Genomic DNA, 21,868 nt, shown 5'->3' with positions numbered 1-21,868 from the left:
CCAGGATCACTTGAATGTGGGCAGATCTTTCGCACCATGGTCGTGGATTATAGCCACGACAGATGCCAGCTTGAAAGGTTGGGGGGCGGTAATCCTGCACCTCCGGCTCCAGGGACGGTGGTCGGTTCAGGAGTCTGCTCTCCCAATAAATGTATTGGAATTGAAGGCCATTCTTTTGGCCCTCCGGGGAGCACAGTCCCTTCTTCAGGGCCACCCGGTCAGAATCCAGTCCGACAATGCCACGGCCGTGGCATATGTCAACAGACAAGGGGGAACCAGGAGCGCAGCAGCGATGGATATCGCAGCCCAAATATTGGTTTGGGCAGAGCTATATGTTCCGGCAATATCAGCAGTTTTCATTCCAGGAATAGAAAACTGGGAGGCGGACTATCTAAGTCGAAACCAAATGATGCCGGGGGAGTGGTCACTACACCCCGGAAGTCTTCCAATCTCTGGTCCACAGGTGGGGTCTTCCAGACATAGATCTCATGGCCTCCAGCCACAACAGAAAGGTTCACAGGTTCTGCGCAAGGGTAAGAGATCCTTTAGCGGTGGCAGTGGACGTCATGACGATGTCATGGGAATTCAGGATGGGATACCTGTTTCCTCCGATCCCCATGCTTCCTTGCTTCCTCGCGTCCTCAGACGAGTACGGCAGGGCTCTCTGCCAGTAATTCTAGTAGCTCCCTTTTGGCCACGGCGAGTGTGGTTCGCAGAAATAATATCTATGGCGGAAGGTCCGGGATTCCGCCTTCCGTATCGAGTCGACATTCTTCTTCAAGGTCCATTCCATCACCAGAATTTACCTCAGCTCAGTTTAACGGCATGGCTGTTGAGGCCAGCCTCTGGAGGACTAGAGGTTTTTCTTCCAGTGTAATACAAACAATGATGTGAGCTAGGAAACCAGCTTCATCTCGCATCTATCACCGGATTTGGAAGGCCTACATTAGCTGGTGCGAAAATAGGACATGCCACTCGTCCTCCTTTCGTCTCCCTCGCTTGTTAGCTTTCCTTCAGGATGACCTAGAAGCAGGCCTTAGATTAGGCTCCCTAAAGGTTCAGGTTTCAGCTCTTTCAGTATTTTTTCATACGAAATTAGCTGATTTACCAGATATTAGGACCTTTTTCAAGGGAGTTCTGCATATACAGCCTCCTTATGTCCCTCCTACAGCTCCATGGGATCTCAACTTGGTTCTGGACATGCTCAAGGGGCCTCCCTTCGAGCCATTGAGCAGGGCAGATTTAAAGTGGTTGACCTGGAAGGTCCTCTTTCTTCTGGCTATTGCTTCTGCTCATAGAGTTTCTGAATTAGGAGAACTGTCCTGTCGGGAACCTTATTTGGTTTTCCACGAGGACAGAGCGGTGTTAAGAACCCTTCCTTCCTTTGTTCCAAAGGTAGTTTCGGCTTTCCATCTAAACCAGGAAATAGTAGTTCCTGTTTTCTCATCCACTTCTCATGCGGATCAACAATCGATGGAAAAGTTAGATGTGGTTAGGGCTTTCCGCATTTATGTTAAAAGAACTTCCCAGATTAGATGGACTGACTCTCTGTTTGTCCTTTATGACGCTAATAAGAGAGGCTGGCCAGCCTCAAAACAATCCATCGCTAGATGGATTACGTCTACCATCAGGCAAGCTTATATAAAGGCTAACCGTCCTGTGCCGGAGAGACTTACAGCCCATTCCACCAGATCGGTAGGGGCTTCGTGGGCAGCAAGAAATGGAGCTTCTGCAGACCAGCTTTGCAGGGCAGCCACCTGGTCCTCTGTCCACACCTTTACAAAATTTTATCAGTTTAATGTTTTTGCATCAGCTGATGCAGATTTCGCTCGTAGTGCTTTACGAGCAGGATTTTCAGAGTAGTCCCACCCTTAGGGGGCTGCTTTAGAATGTCCCCATGGTAAGCAGTGTCCCCCAGACCGGATGAAAGAGAAAAGAGGATTTATGTACTTAATTTAAATCCGTTTCTCTGATTCCGTCTGGGGGACACTGCGATCCCTCCCTTCTGTTATTCTTCTGTGTGCTCTTGTGTGACTGCCCTTTTTATCCTTGGGCTTGTTAAAACTAACTGGACAGGAAGAGGCAGGGGGATTGTAGAGGGGAGGGGTTTGTCAGCAGTACTAAAGTTAACTAGTTAGGTGCCAACTCCCAAGCTCCCCTCCACAACCCCATGGTAAGCAGTGTCCCCCAGATGGAATCAGAGAAACGGATTTAACGTAAGTACATAAATCCTCTTTTTCCACACACCTTTTCTACTCCGTTCTCTGCTAAACCCATACCAGCCTAGGAATACCCTGATGTTTTATATGCATTTGGGTCATACTGGTATAAAAACTATACAGCTGTGTGGGAAAGTATGGGATGTTACTTCCACAACTTCCAAAATATGGTGCTTTGATCTGTGATGTAGTACAGGGAATATGCATTAGAGACTCCTATGGAAATTTTCCTCTGCTTGAGAGAGTGATTCACTGAATTGTTAATTTTACACCAATCCTACATGATTGCTGTTTGCATCGCTCATTAACAGACCACAAATATCACATAGGACACTTTTCCCAGTCAAATATTATAGTCATCCAATGTTTACATCCATTATTTCTTGTTACTACAATTTCTTATATTTTTCCACAATGTTGGATCTTAGATTTTTTTTGCTGTGCCTTGTGGAGCTCATCCTTGATCTCAGTCTTCTGACACTCCAATTCATTTGATGGATGTCATTCATAGCACCATAGTATCTCTTCACAATGGTTTAGTATAATTAATAATGCTCTCCTACACTCAATTATTTCCACCAGAGGAGGATAGTGTGATACAAGAGTGTACAAATCTTGATTCGACTGCTTGGTGGTCCTGTTTCTTTAAAATAAAACACCTGGTTATCAATTATAAAAATGTTTTATTTCACAATTTGTCTTTCTACAGGGCTCTTCTAGCTGAGTTCCAAGCTCTTCTTCTGTTAACTTCTCGCTCTTTGAAGCGGAGTGAAACATTGACTCTGTTAATAGATGGGGCTGACGTCTTGTGTGGACAAGCGGGGGAACTCACATCTGATTGGATCCCCAAGTTCATCCCTCAGGTACTAGATGTTTCTTGTGCATACTCTCTATATACAGACATAATAAGAACTAGTCGTGTGGGTTGTCTGAATAGCAGGGGATGTAGAACTTATTCTGAATATGTTTTGTACTGAGGCTAAATTCCAAACCACAAACAAATTCAATATAGAACAGTGATAGAAATATAATATACTATATTTAATAAAGCGTAAAGTGCAATCCTAATCTTATGTACCTGTAACATTCCATTTTCCTATAGTCCAGGGTTTCACAGATTATTTGCATTCTGCTTCTACAGAGAGTAAACTTGGTTTTAAGTGTGACTGAGGGCTCCTCTCTCTGTTGCTCTTTGAGCAACTATAAGGACGTCCAACTCATCTCCTTAGGGAGACTGGAACCAAGTGAACGGGCAGAGCTGGTGAGAGGAAAGCTTGCAGTGTATGGAAAAAAGTTGGAGGAGTCTGCATTCAATAACCAGGTCTGATGATGGTGATCATGTACTTATTCCTACACACTTAGTATAGCTCATATTGCCCTATTAAATCTTGTAGATTTTGGAGATTTAGTGTTCCTCCTCCTTCATATAAAAAGTTTTGCTCCTTTTATACCATGTAGTGACACTTTTGAGTACTTTGAACTTCTTAACCTGTGAAGGCCATTTGCATCTGTTGCGCCCTCTCTGACAAGTTATCAGCCTTGTGAACATTTATAAAAATGGCAACACTACTGATTAGAGAAATTCTTTTTAGGTAACTCATTTTAACAATACATAGATCTATATAACACAATAGCAATCTGATGGAAAAAACACAGTACATAACATAAAACAAATCACAATATAACCGAACAGTGCTCATCAAATACAGCAAATATTAATAAAGTTATAAGCTATTGATCTCTAAAACCATGGATAAAGAGGAGGCCATAGTGAAAGGAACACTGCCCCACGGCCCCAAGGCCCAGGTAACACTCCTGAGGGAAATGAGTAGCAATAAATAAAACCACTTCTACTTGTACTGACCTCAACTTGTGCAAATGAAAACATTACCATTTTTTTAACTTTTTATGTTGTAAGTAAGCATTAAATGTCACAAACGCACGCTTGCTTTGGTATATCGTTGCAACCTGGCTAATTTTAACTATGCGGTACCTGCATCTTTTACATTTTACATGTATTTTGTTACCTTTTTTTCTGTGCTAAATCTTTATACATGATAGAGTTTGCACTGCTTTATAACTGTACCTAAACACTTGACATGAACAAGGTGCTTCTCTGCAGATTCAAAGGACCGTACATCCTGTAATCACATCTCCTGTCCATTTTTCTCCAGATGCGACTCCTGATGATTAAGAAGGGAACACGTGACCCTCTGTATCTAACTCTGGCCTGTGAAGAACTGCGCACGAACGCTGTCTTTGAGAAGGTCCGTAAGCTCTTCATGTTCTCTTGTTTATTTATATCAGAAACCCCTTTACGTTTTTTTACTCGCCTTTTGTACCCATATGGCCTCTACTGCTACTTTGGTCTGGTAAGGATAATAGCTTAATCTCTCTATAAACCAATATTTTCCTTTGTAGCTCTCTGATGATATACAGAAGCTGCCAGCCACCCTTGCTCCTCTCATTCAGAAGAGACTAGATAACTTAGAGGAAGAACATGGATCAACCAATGTGGCCATAGCTCTGACTGCCATCTGCATCTCACGGAAAGGTAGGATCGTAGCCTCCATTGAAGTTTAATACTGTGCCACCAGATGCTTTCATGACTTTTCCGTATCCTGTTTTTAGGACTTTGGGAGAGAGACTTACTCAGGATTCTGAGCTCCCTCCAGCAAATTAGGTCTGTGTACACAGCGAGCTGGGATGAAATGCTGACTGCAGCCACTCGTGCAGAAAATCTTCCCATGGCTACTTTCTCTCTGCTCCTCAGCGGACTAAGAAGGTGAGAGGGTTGCTGCTCTATTTTCTGTGACCACTTTACTCTCTCTATATTGTTTCCCATTTTCTCTCCTATAGAAACTAGAAGCACCAACTTTAGATCATATTGTGTACTGTTTTCTTTTGTCATGATTTCTGTGATGTTTAAAATCATTCACAGTAAATCCCCAATCTCTGTAGAGAAGTTAAAAATCCTTTCAATTACAGATTCCCTTTTCTTTTCACAGTGTTCTTGGTCTCTGGAGTCATAACTTGACTACTGAGCCGCGGCTGCATCTCTCTAGTTGTCTTTTGCGAGAGGCTTTGGAGAAGCGTTATTTTATCAAACCTGAGGTTACCCGTCCTGTGCATCTACTCATGGCTGGTGAGAAACTGACACTTTCCAAGGCTCCATAAAAACACATTTCTCTTTCATCCTATCTGGGGGACACTGCTACCATGGGTTGTGTGATGGGAGTGGAGTTTGGCACTTAACTAGTTAACTTGATGTATCATGCTGACAGACCCATCTGCAACCCTCCCTGTAACCTCTTCAGTTTTAGGTGGTTTAATTCTTTAGTTTAAACAGTTTTATTTAACTTATTTTTTTTTTTTCATTTCTTTTCAGAAGTGTGCTCTGTCCTACCATCACAGCGCACACTCGTTCAGTGAAAGGGGCAGCTGACTGGCGGCTTCTAAAGCCGCTGTCACACTGATTCTTACCCGATTACCAGCGCTGCCACAAGTGGTAGAGAGCGCTGGTAAACAATAGCGAAGGAGGCTGCCATCCTGGATTATACCAGGTCCCCTCCTCAGAAAAGGAGGGGGCGAGGGAACTTGGCTATTACGTATAGCGGCTACAGTAATAAAGATTGGCCGATTACTGCTTATTGAAGAAGCAGCAGTTCGCCATTGGCGGCGGTACTATATAAACGAGGGGCAGACAGCAGAGGTGCAGGACGGGGAGAGTTAAGGATAATAGAGCTCCCCCGTCTGCAGAGACACTTTGGACTCTCCCAGGGTTCTAAAGCAACTGCCCAGGAAAAGTAGCAGCTATTTCTAAGGGGAACACGCAGACTGCTGACAGACCTCTCCTGCTCCAGACATCTTAGCCTTATGGAAGGCTAAGTACCACTATAATACTTTCTATACTCACTATAATATAGATAGAGGTGTATTAGAAAAATGAATTGATGCAAATAGCATAATATATAGAATACTTCTGCATAGATCTTTATTTTGTCTGACACACATAACCTTAATAGGGATACTAGCTTTTGACTTCTGTCAAAGGTTAGTTAGTATCTTCTGTCTATTTCTTGTGTGATTGCTGTATTGCATTTTATTGCTGTGACTCTGTTCTTTATAAAATGTCTGACACGTGTAAAGCACCTTGTGCAAAATTTTAAACCTGTTCCAAGTGTAAAATTAAATTACCCATTAAACAACAGGACCCAGGGGTGCTTTGTACTGACTGCGGTGGTGTTAGCCTAGTAACGCAGGCCCAGACTAACTCACCACCAATAACGGAAACGCTAGCATGGGCGGCTGCTCTAACGCAGGGGTTTTCCACATTAGTACAATTGCTTTCTTTTCCGGCAGAGATTCCGGTGGTTGCTGCGGTACTCCCTTCAACCTCTGGAACAATAGATTCCCTCATAACAGGTGGGACCACGGGGACCAACGAGTCCATTGTCTTAGGACAGGCGGGAGATCCATCTGTACTCTCCTCTTAAGCCCCTCCTACAGGAGAAGCGGCTTGGTCTGCATCATTGTTCATATCCAACCTCCATATATTCCGCCCACGGCCCCCTGGGATCTCAACCTGGTCCATAATATGCTTCAAGGTCCTCCCTTTGAACCATAACATATTGCAGAATTATGGTTCTTAACATGAAAGGTTGCGTTTCTACTAGCTATTGTGTCGGCTTGTAGGGTTTCCGAGTTGGGTGCTCTGTCATCTTTCACGATGATAGGGTGGTTCTCAACACATTTCCTACTTTCCTGCCGAAAGTGATTTCCAGTTTTTATGTTAACCAAAAAATAGTGGTTCTGGTATTCGCAGGGGAGTCACAATCTTCAGGAACATGCTCTATGGAGTTTCTGGATGTGATCAGAGCTCTCCGAATCTATGTCCATAGGACATCAAAGATTTGCTGCACGGATTCCTTATTTTTAATTTTATTTGACTCTTCAAAACGAGGATGGCCAGCCTCCAAGCAGTCGATTGCTAGATGGCTTACATCGACTATTAGGCAGGCTTATATCAATGCTAACTGACCTGTGCCAAATCGTATTGTTGCCCATTCTACCTGTTCTGTAGGGTCGTCTTGGGCTGCGCGAAATGGGGCCTCAGCGGACCAGTTATGCAGAGAAGCCACTTGATCGTCAGTCTGTACCTTTACTAAATGTTATCAATTCAGTGTATTTGCGTTTACAGACGCCAGTTTTGGCCGTAGTGCTCTACGTCCCGGGTTGTCAGAGCGGTCCCTCTCTTAAGGCGGCTGCTTTAGAACGTCCCCATGGTAGCAGTGTCCTCCAGATAAAAGAGAAAAGAGGATTGTTATACTCACGATAAATCCGTTTCTCTGATTCCATCTGGGGGACACTGCGTTCCCTCCCTTATGCTCTTTTGCTGTTTGGTCTTTGGTTGGTTGACTCCCCTTCCTTGGGGCTTTATACTTAAACTGAAGAGGCTACAGGGGGGTTGCAGAGGGGAGGGGTTTGTCAGCATGATACATTAACAAGTTAACTAGTTAAGTGACAAACTCCACTCCCCTCACACAACCCATGGTAGCAGTGTCTCCCCGATGGAATCAGGGAAACGGATTTATCGTGAGTATAAAAATCCTCTAAAAGTGACACACATTTGTATTCTTTATTTTCTCCTCCAGCTCGCTTCTGGGCAGTATCCTCCCCTGAAGACCCAGACTCTGCGCCTGTTCTACATGCTGAGTGTCTGAGTGAGCTGTCCCATCATCTGGTATGCTCATCTTTGTGGAAAAAAATGTTATTGAAAAATCAGGTTTTTCTGTAAATATTTAAACACATGGTTTCTACTTGACAGCTGTGTGGCATGCAGTTACCCACTCTGGGACGGCTCCTGGCACACCTTCCTTTTCTACAGGCACATGCTATCCTGGGTCTTTTGCCACACCTGTGCCATGTTTACAGCAGCTATGGTGAGTTCCTTCCATTAAAATCCATACATAGCCAGAATGCACATGTTTATAGAAAATAATGGGGCTTATAGAACAATGAAAACACAGCTGTTACAAAAGAGTGGCACATAATAATACACAAGTATGTAAATTTATTTTTGAAAATAATGTACTATAAATAGAGCTGGGATAGCAATCGCCATCTGGGCTGTTTTAAATCCTTTTAAAGTTTTGATGGTTGTTAACCCCTGCTTTTGCATTTAAGCGTCCCTGTCCGATAAGATTTCATCGACCCCTGCATCCTGGGAACAGAAGGAGTTTAATCAACGGGCATCTGAACCACCATTAAGGGTATTCAGGGAGTTTATTGAGCGATCATTACATATTCTCTCCCGGAATCCATCTCTGTTTTATCAGCTGGCCCTGAATGAGCCTGAGTGTTCCCCAGTATGCAGCCAGGCCCAAGAGATTTTGGCTGACTGGGAAAGTACTGAAGGGCAGCTCATCACAGCGTGGAACAATAAACCAAACTCCGTAAATGCCTGCTCCAGGTGAGAGGTTACACGGTGCATCTTTATTTCTCTGTGTCTCTGGTATTGGTAATATCATAGTATGCTTCATAATTCTGTTTCTTAAGCAATCTCTTAAACTACCAAGAATGTCATTATTTTTATTTATTTTGTGTCTGCATATTTGGTATCACTGTACAGTAATGATTCACAAGGAATACAGATTAATACAATAATGGACAGAGACCTGGTCACGGGAGATTACTGCCTAGATGGCATCTTACCTAGATTTAAAGATTATTACTGAATTATTGTTATTTTACACACAGTGAGTTTTTATATAAAATATACTGCTATAGTTTATAAGTAATTACTTATAAAGGTGGACTTTGAATTTTTTCTGCGTCTTTCTAAATTTGTGCTCAAATTCACACAATCCTGATTTTTGTGGTTTTGGATATCAAAAAAGTGAAATAGGTGAGGTCTTGTACAAAATGGTCATAATTAGGGCAGATCCAGGAGTGCAACCTTATTTGTCCAGATTTTCCAGTTATGAATGTTGTCAGGTTCATCCTCTTAATGGCTATTGTCCCAGATTTAGCATTTGTTAAGATTATGTAATCTTCGTTTAAAGAAGTGTTTTTCTATTTGAAAAGGAATTGACAATATATGGGAAAGAAACATCCACGTGATGGGTTAGTAGACAAGAGTAAAAATAACATAATGCTTGTTAGTTCTCTTATGACTTTGTTGTTATTCCTGGAAAGAGCACTTCATCATCATCACCATTTATTTATATAGCGCCACTGATTCCGCAGCTCTGTACAAAGAACTCATTCACATCAATCCTTGCCCCATTGGAGCTTACAGTCTAAATTCCCTAACACACAGACAGACAGAGAGAGAGACTAGGGTCAATTTTGATAGCAGCCAATTAACCTACAAGTATGTTTTTGGCGTGTGGGAGGAAACCGGAGCACCCGGAGGAAACCCACGCAAACACGGTGAGAACATACAAACTCCACACAGATAAGGCCATGGTCGGGAATTGAACTCATGACCCCAGAGCTGTGAGGCAGGAGTGCTAACCACTTAGCCACCGTGCTGCACTTCTCTTAAGTATCTTCTTCTCTCTCACAGCAAATCACTGGATGTCCCTTCTGTTCCGGGATGTGTTGGCCTGAGTTCTAAGGGAGACTTGGCAGTGGTGGGCACCAGTGATGGCTCCTTGCATATTCTCCATACAGACAGTGGGGAGGTAACTACGTTTATTTTTGAGACTGTTACCTGTACATAAGACTGTAATAATCAAATATGTTTACTGAAACCCATACACATCTGTGGGGTTATGCCAAACAGAGAAAGGTTCTTAACCTAATGTAACATATTGAATTCCATTTTTAATGTAGAAAAAGTAATTTATGAACTAATGGGATCATATAGTATTATATTTATTTGAGTTTCTTTGCTTTATTAATACTAGATGTGTCCACGCAATCCTCCCATCCAACCCTTTCAAATGTTAAACAAAGGTTTTTATAACAGAGTTTCAAGTTGGCTTAATTTGAATCGCATCGGAAATATTAACTTTTTTTTCTTAATACTGGTTTTGTCACCTATCTATATATGTTTAGACTTCATGTGCCGGTGTCAATGCATCTTGTTGCAGGAAGTCAGAATGCTGCACACTGGTTGCGATGGAGTCTCTTCCTGTACATTAATTTCTGATGCTTTACTCTGTGTTGGTTCATATGACGGAACACTCGAAATCTGGAACATAGCTGATGGGTACCGGTAAGCAGCTTGGAGATCTTAATCTTTTCTGAATACATTGAGTGTAGGCACAGCATACGTTACAACCATTGCACTATTTATTACGTGTTTCAGTGTTGACAACAACCCTTTGAAATAATTAGTCATTTACCTATTATTAAATGACTCTTTCCCTTTTTGGTGGGACAGGGTGGGCTTAGGAGAATAGTTGCTGCCACCACCAGGCTCCTCTACTGGCACCTGGAACTGCTTACATCAGGGTTGTGTGTGTGTGTGTGTGTGTGTGTGTGTGTGTGTGTGTGTAGCTACTTTCCTGGTGACTGTGACTGGCTTCTACTGACTGCTTACTTTGGATCGGGACTGCAGGGTAGCAGGCAGAGCATTCACTCAGACGCTGGGTTCAACACAAGACAGCCGTAGGATGGATTAAAGTGTTAGCTTTTTTTTTGTACGCCTCAGATTACAGCAGGAATAGGCATGATCTATAAGAAGTGTAGTGTTTATTGTCCAATAATATCTCTTAAAAGATCTGTTTCACACCACTGAAAGATAGTGTTGATACACAGATCAAGAAAACTAAACCTTACATGGAGCTTTGCTGCATTTTTGATAAAGCTTTTACACATATATTGGCGGGGGGAGGGGTAATACGACTCCCCTGTCTCTTTTAACCAGTCAAGATTCATTCACTTATCTTGTATGTGAATCATTCTGGACTGTATTCATACCTTTAACATTGCACCACACAGGGTTGGGAGATATTTGTTTAAATTTCCCACCCAAGGTATCTTCTAGGATCCGTGCTTCGGGTTCTATACTTCCTCCAAGCTGTAAGCAGCTCTAGAGGGATTGTCGTCAGCTTCAGGGCAGTAATCTCCTGATGCCGCAGCCAGAACTGTTTGAGCTCGGCTGTGGAGCTTTGCTCCCTGGGTCAGAGCTCCATCAGTATTCATTAGAACCCTCCCAGCTCTACAGGAAAGGAGTCTGGCAGTGTTACATCTATTTTTAAATAAATGTCCTGTTTGTAAACATTTTACCTTTGTAAAAGTCACAGTGCATCAGCATTGTTATCTATTAATTTAACCCTTATGTCGCCAGGTATTTAGTAATATAAATCGTGACCAAACACAGGTGTAAAAAAATTTAAATTTTCTGTGTTTTTTGCCAAAAACAAGCACCATATTACATTTGCTTAATATATCTGTACTGCATAAAATAGGAGCCTATGTATTAAGGCAGATATGGAAATAAATGCATTCTCTCTTTTGCTATGCATGGTCGTTTGTTGGTGGGGCCGAAAGAGGAGTCAGGTGGAGTTATTGCATGCATGGTGTGATATATCATTACATCAGAGTTGTCGAATGTCGGCTCTACTCCACTTTTGGAGCACAACCGTATGTAAGATACAATTCTTGCGTTTTGCACCACTCTGCTCTAGAAACAGAGTACTGTGGCGGCTCTTGAGCTCTATGGCTCCATGCTCTTACCACTTGTGTTACAACATTTACTTGGAGATTATTGTAATGTAAAGTGTATAATAGTCAATGAAGGCACAAACACATTTGGCTATAAGGATAGTCTCATAAAAGCAACTTATATAAGGAAATAATTAAAGCTCTGCGACTCATGTTTGTTGAATGGAGTAGGCGTGTAGTAATAAGGGATGGTATTTGAGTGTTTGAGAACACTTAGGACATTTTCCCTGTTAATATCCAATCTGGCACACTTGTATTTAATCACCATCCCCGTAACATGAATGTATAAACCTTAAGGGAGTTTCACTGGGCACTTTAATGTGATCATGTCATTACTTGTTTGTTTTATGTGCTGTTTTAATACACGTCTTTCTGAAACATAGCATACACAGAACTGAAGCTCACAAGCGGCAGGTCACAGGATGCAGTGTTAGTGCTGATCACAGGCAGCTTCTCACCTGTTCTCTGGACTTCCAACTCAAGGTGATTGCTGCTTCTTAAATACGTTACCTAATTTTTACTGTATATCCTCTACATGACATTTTTACTCTCGGTCTCTTTTTTTTATTGTTTTTTAGCTATGGAACACCAGGCGCTATTCTCTCTTAGGCTCCAGTTCCTTCTCCAGCCCCCTGAACTGTGTAGCATTTCACCCTAAACGTCCTATGGCTGCTGTAGGGTCTTGGGATGGGAAGATATTTGTGGTTCAACTGGACAATTGGAAAAGATGTGCTGTAAGTAATGTTTATTATGTCCTAGGCACTGTCCACACACCTTGATAATGTGTCCAAGAATTATCTTTCTCTGGCTAATCTCTAACAATGTGATTTTTCAGGATCTCTCTTGTTCGTCATCAGTGAGAACGGTATCCTTCTCCATGGAGGGCAATGTAGTGGTCTCAGGTAGTCTTGACGGCTGGGTTTCGCTGTGGTCATGGGAAACACAAATTCTGCTATCTCGTTTTAGAGCTCACAGTGGCTCCACCCTGACTGCTAACTTTCTGCATCATGGAGAATACCTTCTTACTGGAGGAGAGGATGGAAAAGTAATGAGCTAGAGGCATATACAGGGTGAATGTTGACTTAAAGTTTTGGTGCTGAGATGATATCTTGTTCTCTCCACAGGTGCAGGTGTCATCTGGTGGTCTTGGGAGGTTACATGGACAAGGGTGTGTGAAGGATTCTGCGTCTCCAGCGCTCTCTCTAGCCGTTTCCCCTAATAGACAGTTGCTGGCAGTTGGTTATCATTCAGAATATGTTGGTGTCTACTATGTGAATACTGGTAAGAACCAGAGTAGGCTTATCTAGATCATGGGAGGTTTGGAAATCGTTTCAGGTGGGGCGGGAGTTTTAATGGCATTCCTTTTAAAAACTTATTTAACCCAATTTATGCTCTATGATCCTTTAGTAAAAAAAAATAATCTGTTTTGTTAGTTGAGGACAAAAGAACAATTTGGTACTTCTCCTTCATTGATGAGGACATGACTAAAACATTGAAATGTAGACCCAGAATCATCTTCATAATGGGAGGAAGAACCGTAAAACATTTAAGGAAAAAAAAATATTTGGAGATGAACAAATGTATAAAAACAAATATTTCTCATGATTTAGAATCTAGAAGTTATACAACGTTTTGTAGAAAGAAAACCCAGGAGCATGTAAGAGAACCCAAATTTATATATGCCAAGTGTAGATTTTAGGCTGAGAAAATAATACAATCTTAAATTCATCCTTAAGCCGTGCCTTCATAATGGTGAACACAATAGTGAGATACCCATGTGGCATTCATTACCACTCACCAATTGGCATCTTTTGTTTTATTTTGGATGTCAAATGGACAAAAACAGATATAACAATCTACTCCCAATAATCATGGTGATATGCGTGCAGGAGGAATCTGGATTCTAGGACAATGAGTATTCTGGTTTAAAGATTTCCAGTGTCAAAAAACTGCCTTGAGAAATTTTGCATGTAAAAAAGTTTACACAGGTGTTGTGTGTATAGTATACCAGGGTTGGATAGTCTACTATATATGGAGTACAGACTAATAAAAGTATGAATAGTGAAACCTATAGAACTGCAGAAGAGCAGCAGACCCAGAAATTAAAAGGTTCGTATTCAATATACTCGTTATTTCACATAGTGGGGTTCATAATATACATGTGGGCTCCCTGTGTACTCTAGGCTTCTTTATAAGCATTTTTATGTCGGGGTGATTAATATGTATTACTGAATATTGCTATGTTTTATTATGTTAAAAAAAAAGAACTGTATGTACTGTTCAAACCATTTTTTTTCTCTCTACAGGTGATTTTGTATCACTATGTAGTTTTGCAGATGTGGCCGTGGACAGTCTTGTGTGGCTTTCTGATAATGTGCTAGTTACTGGGAGCTCTGACAGCTTGATTCGTGTGTGGCATATCTCACCAAGACTGTCTGTTTGTCAACACACTCTCAGTCAACACCAGCGCCCTGTTCTTGCCCTGGCTCTATCCTCCCAGCTTCTGGCATCTGCATCTGGTGAGAACCCCTTCCATGTATTCTCAGACTGTCCAACAGTAGGATGATGTGCCACATTCCGGTAATGTCCTGTGATGTTACATTTATTCCTAAGCTTTACATAGTACCAACGTACTAAACACTGCATTACATTGCCTACTAATTACTATATCCATAGTCACACTAGCATCAAAACTCCCTGGAGAAACGATGTTCTGCTTTTTGCATCTTTTAAAAATGAATGCTGCAAGGAGTGGGTATATAGCTAAATATTTGTGGCTCTATAGTGGTGTTTGCATCATTCAGAAGTACTTTTTAGATTGGCATAGTAATATTTTTCACTGAATGTGTTCCTTTTGAGTTACTTATTTTTGTAGACACTATATTACCAGTTTTACACAAAGGCCTAAAAATTCTGTTGGAGGTCATAGCATATATACATTTATTGTAAAGAGAATATATCTAAAGTAATACATACAATAAATGTTTATGTTTAGTGACCCTCATGTGTCCCTGTGGGCCAGGGCCTTGATTTAATATCCATCCCCAAACTGTGCTGCCTCCTCCCTCGCCTCATGAAGAAACTAAAAATCAGTGCTTAAGTCTCACTACAATCAAATATATAAACCAAGAATTGTTAGTGGTGTTACATAAAACAAAATGTATTAAATTACACAATTGTAGATTATAATTGTGTGTATATGTGTATAAATGTGTGTGTGTGTGTGTATATATGTATATATATATATATATATATATGTATATGTATATATATATATATATATATATATATATATATATATATATAATATATAATCATTTCTCTAAAACCGTTCAATATACTTTCACAATTCTAGATACAAATAGCCCTCTATTAAGACCTGAAAGGATGATTTTATAGCAGCAAGCGGGTAACACTCCCTTGAAATTGTGGGATAGCACTTTGAAGTGAACATTTTAGAAAAAAACAGCTGTACAGCTTCACCCAATATTCAGAGTCCCAGATAATTAGCAAAGCTCTGTCGCAAATTGAGATTCTGGTACTGTGTGGTGTTCTAAATCAATTTAGTTTGTAGCAAGCACCCAGAAATATTATTAATTTCCATCATTTCATTAAGGCCCTCTGGATGTACTGGTCCCAAATTGTATATCCAGAGGGACTTGATGAGATAATGGAACTTAATAACATTATTTATATATGTTTTATTTTTAATTGTGTTTTAATATAAATAAATATTTATCTATGGGGGTTAATATTAATTGGATGTTCTAGCTACTGCAACCTCATTTAAATGAGGTGACAACACAATTTGAATGGGTGTTTTATGAAATGGTCAGCTACACAGATCAGGGCCCAGTGTCTGCACTAGGTAGCACAGTACAGCATCAGACGGCATCCGAGTGCAGCTACAAGCACAAACATCTAGATTCTTCCAGCATGGCTAAGACGGATCTAGCTGCGCTCTCCCCTGGCTACAAGGACTTATTCAGCGCATTTCAAGGGTTTTTTAATCAGTTTTTTGTCCTCTATCACCGACACACTCTTTTCAGACCCCAAACTCTACACATCTCATCTGTATAAAAAAGAAAAAAGTACCCCAAGAACAAAATTAAAATGTAAAAAATATTGAGTTACAAACTTGTGACATAACAAAAATAAAAATCTGATAAGATTATAAAACAATGAGCAGCTTTTCCATCTTCCACAAATCCAGGCCTGGCACAATTCAATGTAAAATTCTTGTATATCAGTTTGTTGAATTGTGCACAGCCTAGGAGGTTTGTGACATTGGACCCGACAGTCACTTTTCACCACCTAGAATCTGGTTCAGATGGGACAGTCGATAGGTGGATGGGGATGGATCCTCCCACCATAATCGTCACTACCGGGTCCCCAAGCTAGGCCCAAGTTTTTTGTAAATGCTATTCCCCCTTCTCGATGCCCTTTCATACCCAGTGTTTTACTGCTACAAAAAGATTTACTTTTTTTTTCTCTTTACAGAGGATGTTTCAATCTGCCTTTGGTCAGTGGAAAGCCTGTTGATGACTCTTCAGTCAGTTTCTCCTGTCTCTGTTCTTCGGGGTCACACAGCAGCAGTTACTTGCTGTGCTTTTAGCCCAGATGGGAAACTACTGGCTACTGGTGGGCAAGATCGGGTAAGAAAGGGCAAGAGAGTGCTAAAAAGGAATAATAGCAGATAGAAGGCATGGGAAATGCAAGGTGAGTGAGCTAGAGAAAGGCAGCAGACAATTTGGGTGAGCAGAATTGGGAAAATGGTGGACAGCATGATGACAATGGTTAGTATTGCCTCACCCTGATTCATGGGTTTGGCTCTGACCAAGGACCTATCTGAGTGGAGTTTGTATGCTGTTCACATGTTTGTGTGGGTCTCTTCTGGGTGCTTCAATTTCCTGCCACAGTCCCAAAACATACTGCAGGTTGATTGATGTGTGCACTATATAAACAAATAAAGCGGTACCGGTCATAACAAGACCTAATGACACAGTGGTAGATAACTAGTAACTAGGAGGTGAAATGTCATGGTAGCACTAATACATAAGGATGCGAGGGAAGGAATGTTGGGGTAAAACAAGCAAATAATGTGTGTGGAGGTGTATCTGTAGGTGAGCAATCATAAGATTGTTACCATGTTAATATATCATGTTCAGTGAGTTCCAATAATTGACTTGTTTTTTTTTCTCTCAGTCTGTGCTTTGTTGGGACGTTTCCTTGAACCCACCTGTTCTTGTACACACTCTATTATCATGTCACAAAGACTGGGTGACTTCCTGTTCATGGACTGACAGCAACATGTTGGTAAGATACAGCAATACTTCCCTTAGAGGCAGGACACTAAGATAAAAGAACATATGACATATTAATAAGTTGCCCTGGTTGCTAGCTTTAGTTCCTCTTTAACTCATTGTTTATTGTTACCATGACCTTAATAAATGTATTGTTTAATATGTATAGATTACATTTTTGGTTTCGGCATATATATTACCGGTCTTAGAACATACAGGATTTGTGATTTGTTTTTCAGGTTTCATCTTCAGGAGATGGATCTGTGTGTCTATGGGACATTCAGCGCCAAGAGCAGCTTTTGACATTTGCAGGACATCATAGTGCAGTCAGCAGTGCTATTTCTATGGTGTGTACTTTTGCCCCTGTTCCCTACTGCTTCTTTTCAGTAATGCTTTTTATCCTGTGTGACAATAAAAATATTTTTGTCTCCTCTAATCAGGGGGAACGTGTGATTACCACTGGCCGGGATGGCTGTCTTAAAGTGTGGAGTCTTACAGGTGTAGAGATTGCAAGCATTGCAACACACCACAACCAGATAAATCAGAGTGCTGCATACTGGGAGCCAGGAGATAGCCGGGGTAAGATCTTGCTAATAATGCAAGTGGAAAATCGCTCTTATGCTGACTTCCTCCATTTGAAATTCCTACTCTTCTCCTATAGCACTGCACTATCTCTGTCCAAACATGCCTGTTTCAAATTTTTGATCTCCTCTCAATTCTCCAACTCGTCTTTGCGCTACCGTCAATTCTCTCCCCTGTTGTCCTCCCCTCCTCTCTCTCTGCCCCCGACCTCACCACCCATTTCACATCCAAAATGGAATCCATCCACCAGGACAATGCCTCCCATCAGGCTTCTCTCAACCCCTACCCCTCCAACCTGCTGTTTTATCCTCCTCACCAGTCTCTGGGGATGAAGTCGTGTCCATTCTCTTATCTCTCCCTCATTACCTGTCCTCTAGACCCTATCCCCTCCTGCCTTAACAGTTTTCTTTCCTCTACCATCTTGTCCACCTCTTCAATCTGTCCCTCGCACTAGGTGCCTTCCCCTCATCATTCAAGCATGCCCTTGTCTCTCCAATACTGAAACACCCTCTGTTGAGCCCGACCCTCTCTCCAGCTACCGCCCCATCTCTCCTCCCCTTCGCCTCCAAGCTCCTAGAGTGGATTGTGTACAACTGTCTTATCGCCTTACTTTCCTCCCAGTCCCTCCTTGACCCACCTCATCCCCTCCACGTCACAGAAACCGTCCTCATCAAGGTCACTAATGACCTTCTTGCTGTTAAATCTAAAGGTCACTTTTTTTTTCTTGTGAACTCATCCTCTGCCTTTGATACTGTAAACCACTCTCCTCCTACAAATCCTTTACTCCTTTGGGGTACGTGACACTGTCCTCCCTTGGCTGTCGTCGTAGCTTTCCAACCGCTTCTTTTCTGTCTGTGCCTGTGACTCCACCCCCCCTTCAATTCCTCTACCAGGCTTTCCTTAAGGTTCTGTTCTCCCTGCACATTTCCTTCCTTGGTAATCATAAGTTCTTACACCATCCTACACCATCAATATGCTGATAACACCCAGATCTACATCTCCGCCTTTCATGCTTTCTGTCTTTCTGCCATTTCCTCTTGGATGTCCCAGCGCTTCCTTAAACTTAACTTGGCTGCAACTGCAGTCATCGTCAACAAAATTACCCTTTTTTCAGTCGCACAAGTTCGCTGTCTAGGAGTTATGCTCGACTCCTCCCTCTTTTACTCTCCATATTCAATCCCCTGGGTACAGGCTCCGATTGTGTTAATTTGCTGCCCCACCTCATCACTGAAAGGGAGTATTCCCTACTGAACACTTAATTTCATGCTGATTTGGCTATACATTCATTGTGTATTCTCCTGTTTTTGCCTTGTACTGTTGTATTGTATCACCTATGTACAGTGCTGCGGACCCTTTGTGGGGCCTTATAAATCAGTGATAATAATAATAGGGACTGTAGATACTCCATAGATTATTTTTTGGGGAAATGTGATAGAAACTTGTGGCTTTTGTGTTTATCATATCTTGTAATGCAGACAACCTTAACCCATACATAAAATATTTTTTTCTATGAGGCCAAATGGAAGACACACTTGCAGTGGGCCCCACTCGCAGAAGGCAGGACATTTGACTTATAAAGGAACAACCCTCATATTTCTGTTTAGAACAGGACTCCGGCATTTTAAGAGCCCCATTCGCCTTTCACTCCGGGTGGTTGCTTCCCGGAGTTGCCAGATGTATCTTAACCATCTGGTAGGAGGGAGACTGTCTTCTAAGTGCTGGTTTGGCAGGTAGTCACTATGCATGGCAGTTTCAAGATATGTGGCAGATTTCATACATCACTGTACCTAGGGTCCATGGGCTCCATGTTACTAATCAATGTCCTGGAACTCAATGCCATTCATGGGACCCTAAGCAACTTGCTTTAATGTCATGACTATTGAAACCAATGATTTGTAAACCAAAAAGGCCTTCCTGAACCAGTTATTCAAACCGTACTGCAGGCATGGAGTCCCTCTTTTTTCCTCTGGCTTTGTAGTAGTCTTCAGGAGGTGTTTTTAATCTCTTGTTTGCTCCTTTTTCTTCAGAGGAGCTTTGTTCTACGTCCTCTCAAAGTGCAGCTTTCTACCCCCCTATATTTCTTTGACCACTTCTCTTTGGCCTTAACTATGCTACTGAAACGAGCTGCACAGTGCCAACCCTGCCATAGTGGATACTGTCCAGTCTCCTAACAATTGGGTCATTTTAAATGATGCAGGAAGGAGAAGGGCAGTCACATCAAGAGTTGTGAAGTCTAGAAGGTTGAGTGTGCACCACATTGTTTTATTTCTGCAATTCTTCGGGGGACAATAGCCCCCTTCCTAACTGATAAGAAAGAAGAATCAGACACCCAGAGTCCAGCTCTTAGGTTCTCTCTGGATAATCTGGGACATAGACATAGACAGAGATTTTGCCAAGGCAGGCTATGGAGTAAGAGCAGAATGGGGAGAGGGCTTATCTACCATGGTTAGGGGTGCAGAAATAAGAGCATTAAGACTACTCTAGGACTCAAATCCAGTCCTGGGAGCGTGGGGGAGTGGTACCCCGAGATGCTGAGAGGCACAATCTCTGACAAGAGAGCTTGGAAGCAATGTTTGCATGTTTGATCTATCCATCCTTCAGAAGCTTGAACTGACAGATAAATATGTGGACTAGATATACTCGGCCTCCCTTGGAAAAAGTGTCCGTCTGGCATTGTCATACATTATGTTTATTTAGATTAAAAAGGAATATGCAAAGCTCTAGCAAATACAATTGCAATGGCAAACAAAATATATAATGTGATAGCCAGCAAAATTAATGTGACAAAAAAAGTGGGAGAGAGAACAAGTTTGCAACCTCTAATTACTTTAAGGGACCCCAAGGTGTATCCCAAGTGAAATAAACTAAATAAATCTACTTTTCTAGGGGCACTTGACAGGTTCTCAGAGTCATTAACTTGTAGCTGTGTTGATGGCTGGACAGCTTGAGGAGCTGTTTGTGCTGTGACTGGCAGGAGCACCGCTGTTGTAAGAATAAAACAGTGGAAGAGATGATGTCCCTTGGGGGGAGCATATGGTGAAAGGAGAGACCTGGGTCTCTGTAGCCATCCAGGTGCCAGGTAATGCCTGAGCGCAAAAACATCTATAGGAGAGAAAAAGGGAACACAAATACATTGGACAAGCCTGTAGCCCTAACCTCTTTGCCAAAGGTACTTTTGAAATTGCTGTTCCTGGCTGTTAGGCCTCCCACCCTATTTCCATTCTTTCTTCTTTTGTCAAATGCCGTTTCCTTCGAATAGTGCTTAACTCCATTGTGAGTCGATAATGGAGAAAATGATGCTGTTTTTTTCCCTACTGTTCCTTATTATTATCATTTATTTGTTATTATCATTTATTTGTTAGGCGCCACAAGGTATCCGCACACAGTACTAACAGTAGACTATACAGGGTGAAACCATACAGAACAATGAACAAAAAGTACCAATACTTCAGAATATTATAGTTATGTTCTGTATTAGAATGAAAGTGTTATTGTTTTAAACCATATTTAAATTTTAGATGATGCAGATTTAGTGGTTTATACAGCTGGTTCCGATGCCACAGTGTTAAAGTGGAGCCCTCTGCAGGTGAGTCAATTTAGCACAGTACTTTATGTGGTGCAAATGACAAGCTTGGCATGCAGTGAAGAGCTGCAGGATGCCTAGCCATACATAGCTGCATTGTACCCAGCATAACATAATATGACACTCTTCCCATCTTTCTCTTGTAGATGGAGCATATACAGACATTATATGGGCATGGAGGTGCAGTGATCTCATCAGCCGCAGATTTCCAGTGTGAGGTCTCGGTTACAGCAGCCCACGATGGCTCAGTACGCTTGTGGGGAGCACCATGCAGAGATGGTATGAAACAATTAGGCAAGTACCAAAGAGCTCTAAAGGAATATTTATTATGTGACCATATTTCTGCTTTACTTCTCAACAGAACATCTGGCAGGAGCTCGTCACACGGGTGCCGTGTCTGCAGTTGCATGGTCCCCAGATGGAGAGCTGGTGGTGTCAGGTGGAGAGTTAGGGGATGTGATCGTATGGAAACAACAAAAAGCTGTACTGACCCTGCAGGTAAA

General features: G+C 41.8%; 1 protein-coding gene across 2 annotated transcripts in view; it reads left to right on the top strand.

The window, feature by feature from the left end:
- TEP1 (telomerase associated protein 1) overlaps nt 1-21,868 on the top strand; it is a 73,284-nt gene that overhangs the window by 46,067 nt on the left and 5,349 nt on the right. For both annotated transcript variants that reach the window (XM_075212728.1, XM_075212721.1), the window contains exons 26-48: nt 2,929-3,082; nt 3,361-3,540; nt 4,394-4,486; nt 4,641-4,773; nt 4,851-5,004; nt 5,228-5,364; nt 7,874-7,962; nt 8,047-8,161; nt 8,406-8,691; nt 9,790-9,907; nt 10,319-10,443; nt 12,281-12,380; nt 12,476-12,631; nt 12,733-12,942; nt 13,022-13,178; nt 14,204-14,416; nt 16,398-16,552; nt 17,103-17,213; nt 17,440-17,547; nt 17,641-17,779; nt 21,301-21,368; nt 21,512-21,644; nt 21,727-21,863. In XM_075212728.1, coding sequence (XP_075068829.1) covers nt 2,929-3,082; nt 3,361-3,540; nt 4,394-4,486; nt 4,641-4,773; nt 4,851-5,004; nt 5,228-5,364; nt 7,874-7,962; nt 8,047-8,161; nt 8,406-8,691; nt 9,790-9,907; nt 10,319-10,443; nt 12,281-12,380; nt 12,476-12,631; nt 12,733-12,942; nt 13,022-13,178; nt 14,204-14,416; nt 16,398-16,552; nt 17,103-17,213; nt 17,440-17,547; nt 17,641-17,779; nt 21,301-21,368; nt 21,512-21,644; nt 21,727-21,863 — 3,271 coding nt within the window. The remainder of the gene's footprint in view (nt 1-2,928; nt 3,083-3,360; nt 3,541-4,393; nt 4,487-4,640; nt 4,774-4,850; nt 5,005-5,227; nt 5,365-7,873; nt 7,963-8,046; nt 8,162-8,405; nt 8,692-9,789; nt 9,908-10,318; nt 10,444-12,280; nt 12,381-12,475; nt 12,632-12,732; nt 12,943-13,021; nt 13,179-14,203; nt 14,417-16,397; nt 16,553-17,102; nt 17,214-17,439; nt 17,548-17,640; nt 17,780-21,300; nt 21,369-21,511; nt 21,645-21,726; nt 21,864-21,868) is intronic.

This window comes from Mixophyes fleayi, chromosome 1 (genome assembly GCF_038048845.1).
Source record: "Mixophyes fleayi isolate aMixFle1 chromosome 1, aMixFle1.hap1, whole genome shotgun sequence".
Taxonomy (NCBI): Eukaryota; Metazoa; Chordata; class Amphibia; order Anura; family Limnodynastidae; genus Mixophyes; species Mixophyes fleayi.
Note: the sequence above shows the minus strand (reverse complement) of the source record. Positions and strands in the feature narration are given on the sequence as shown.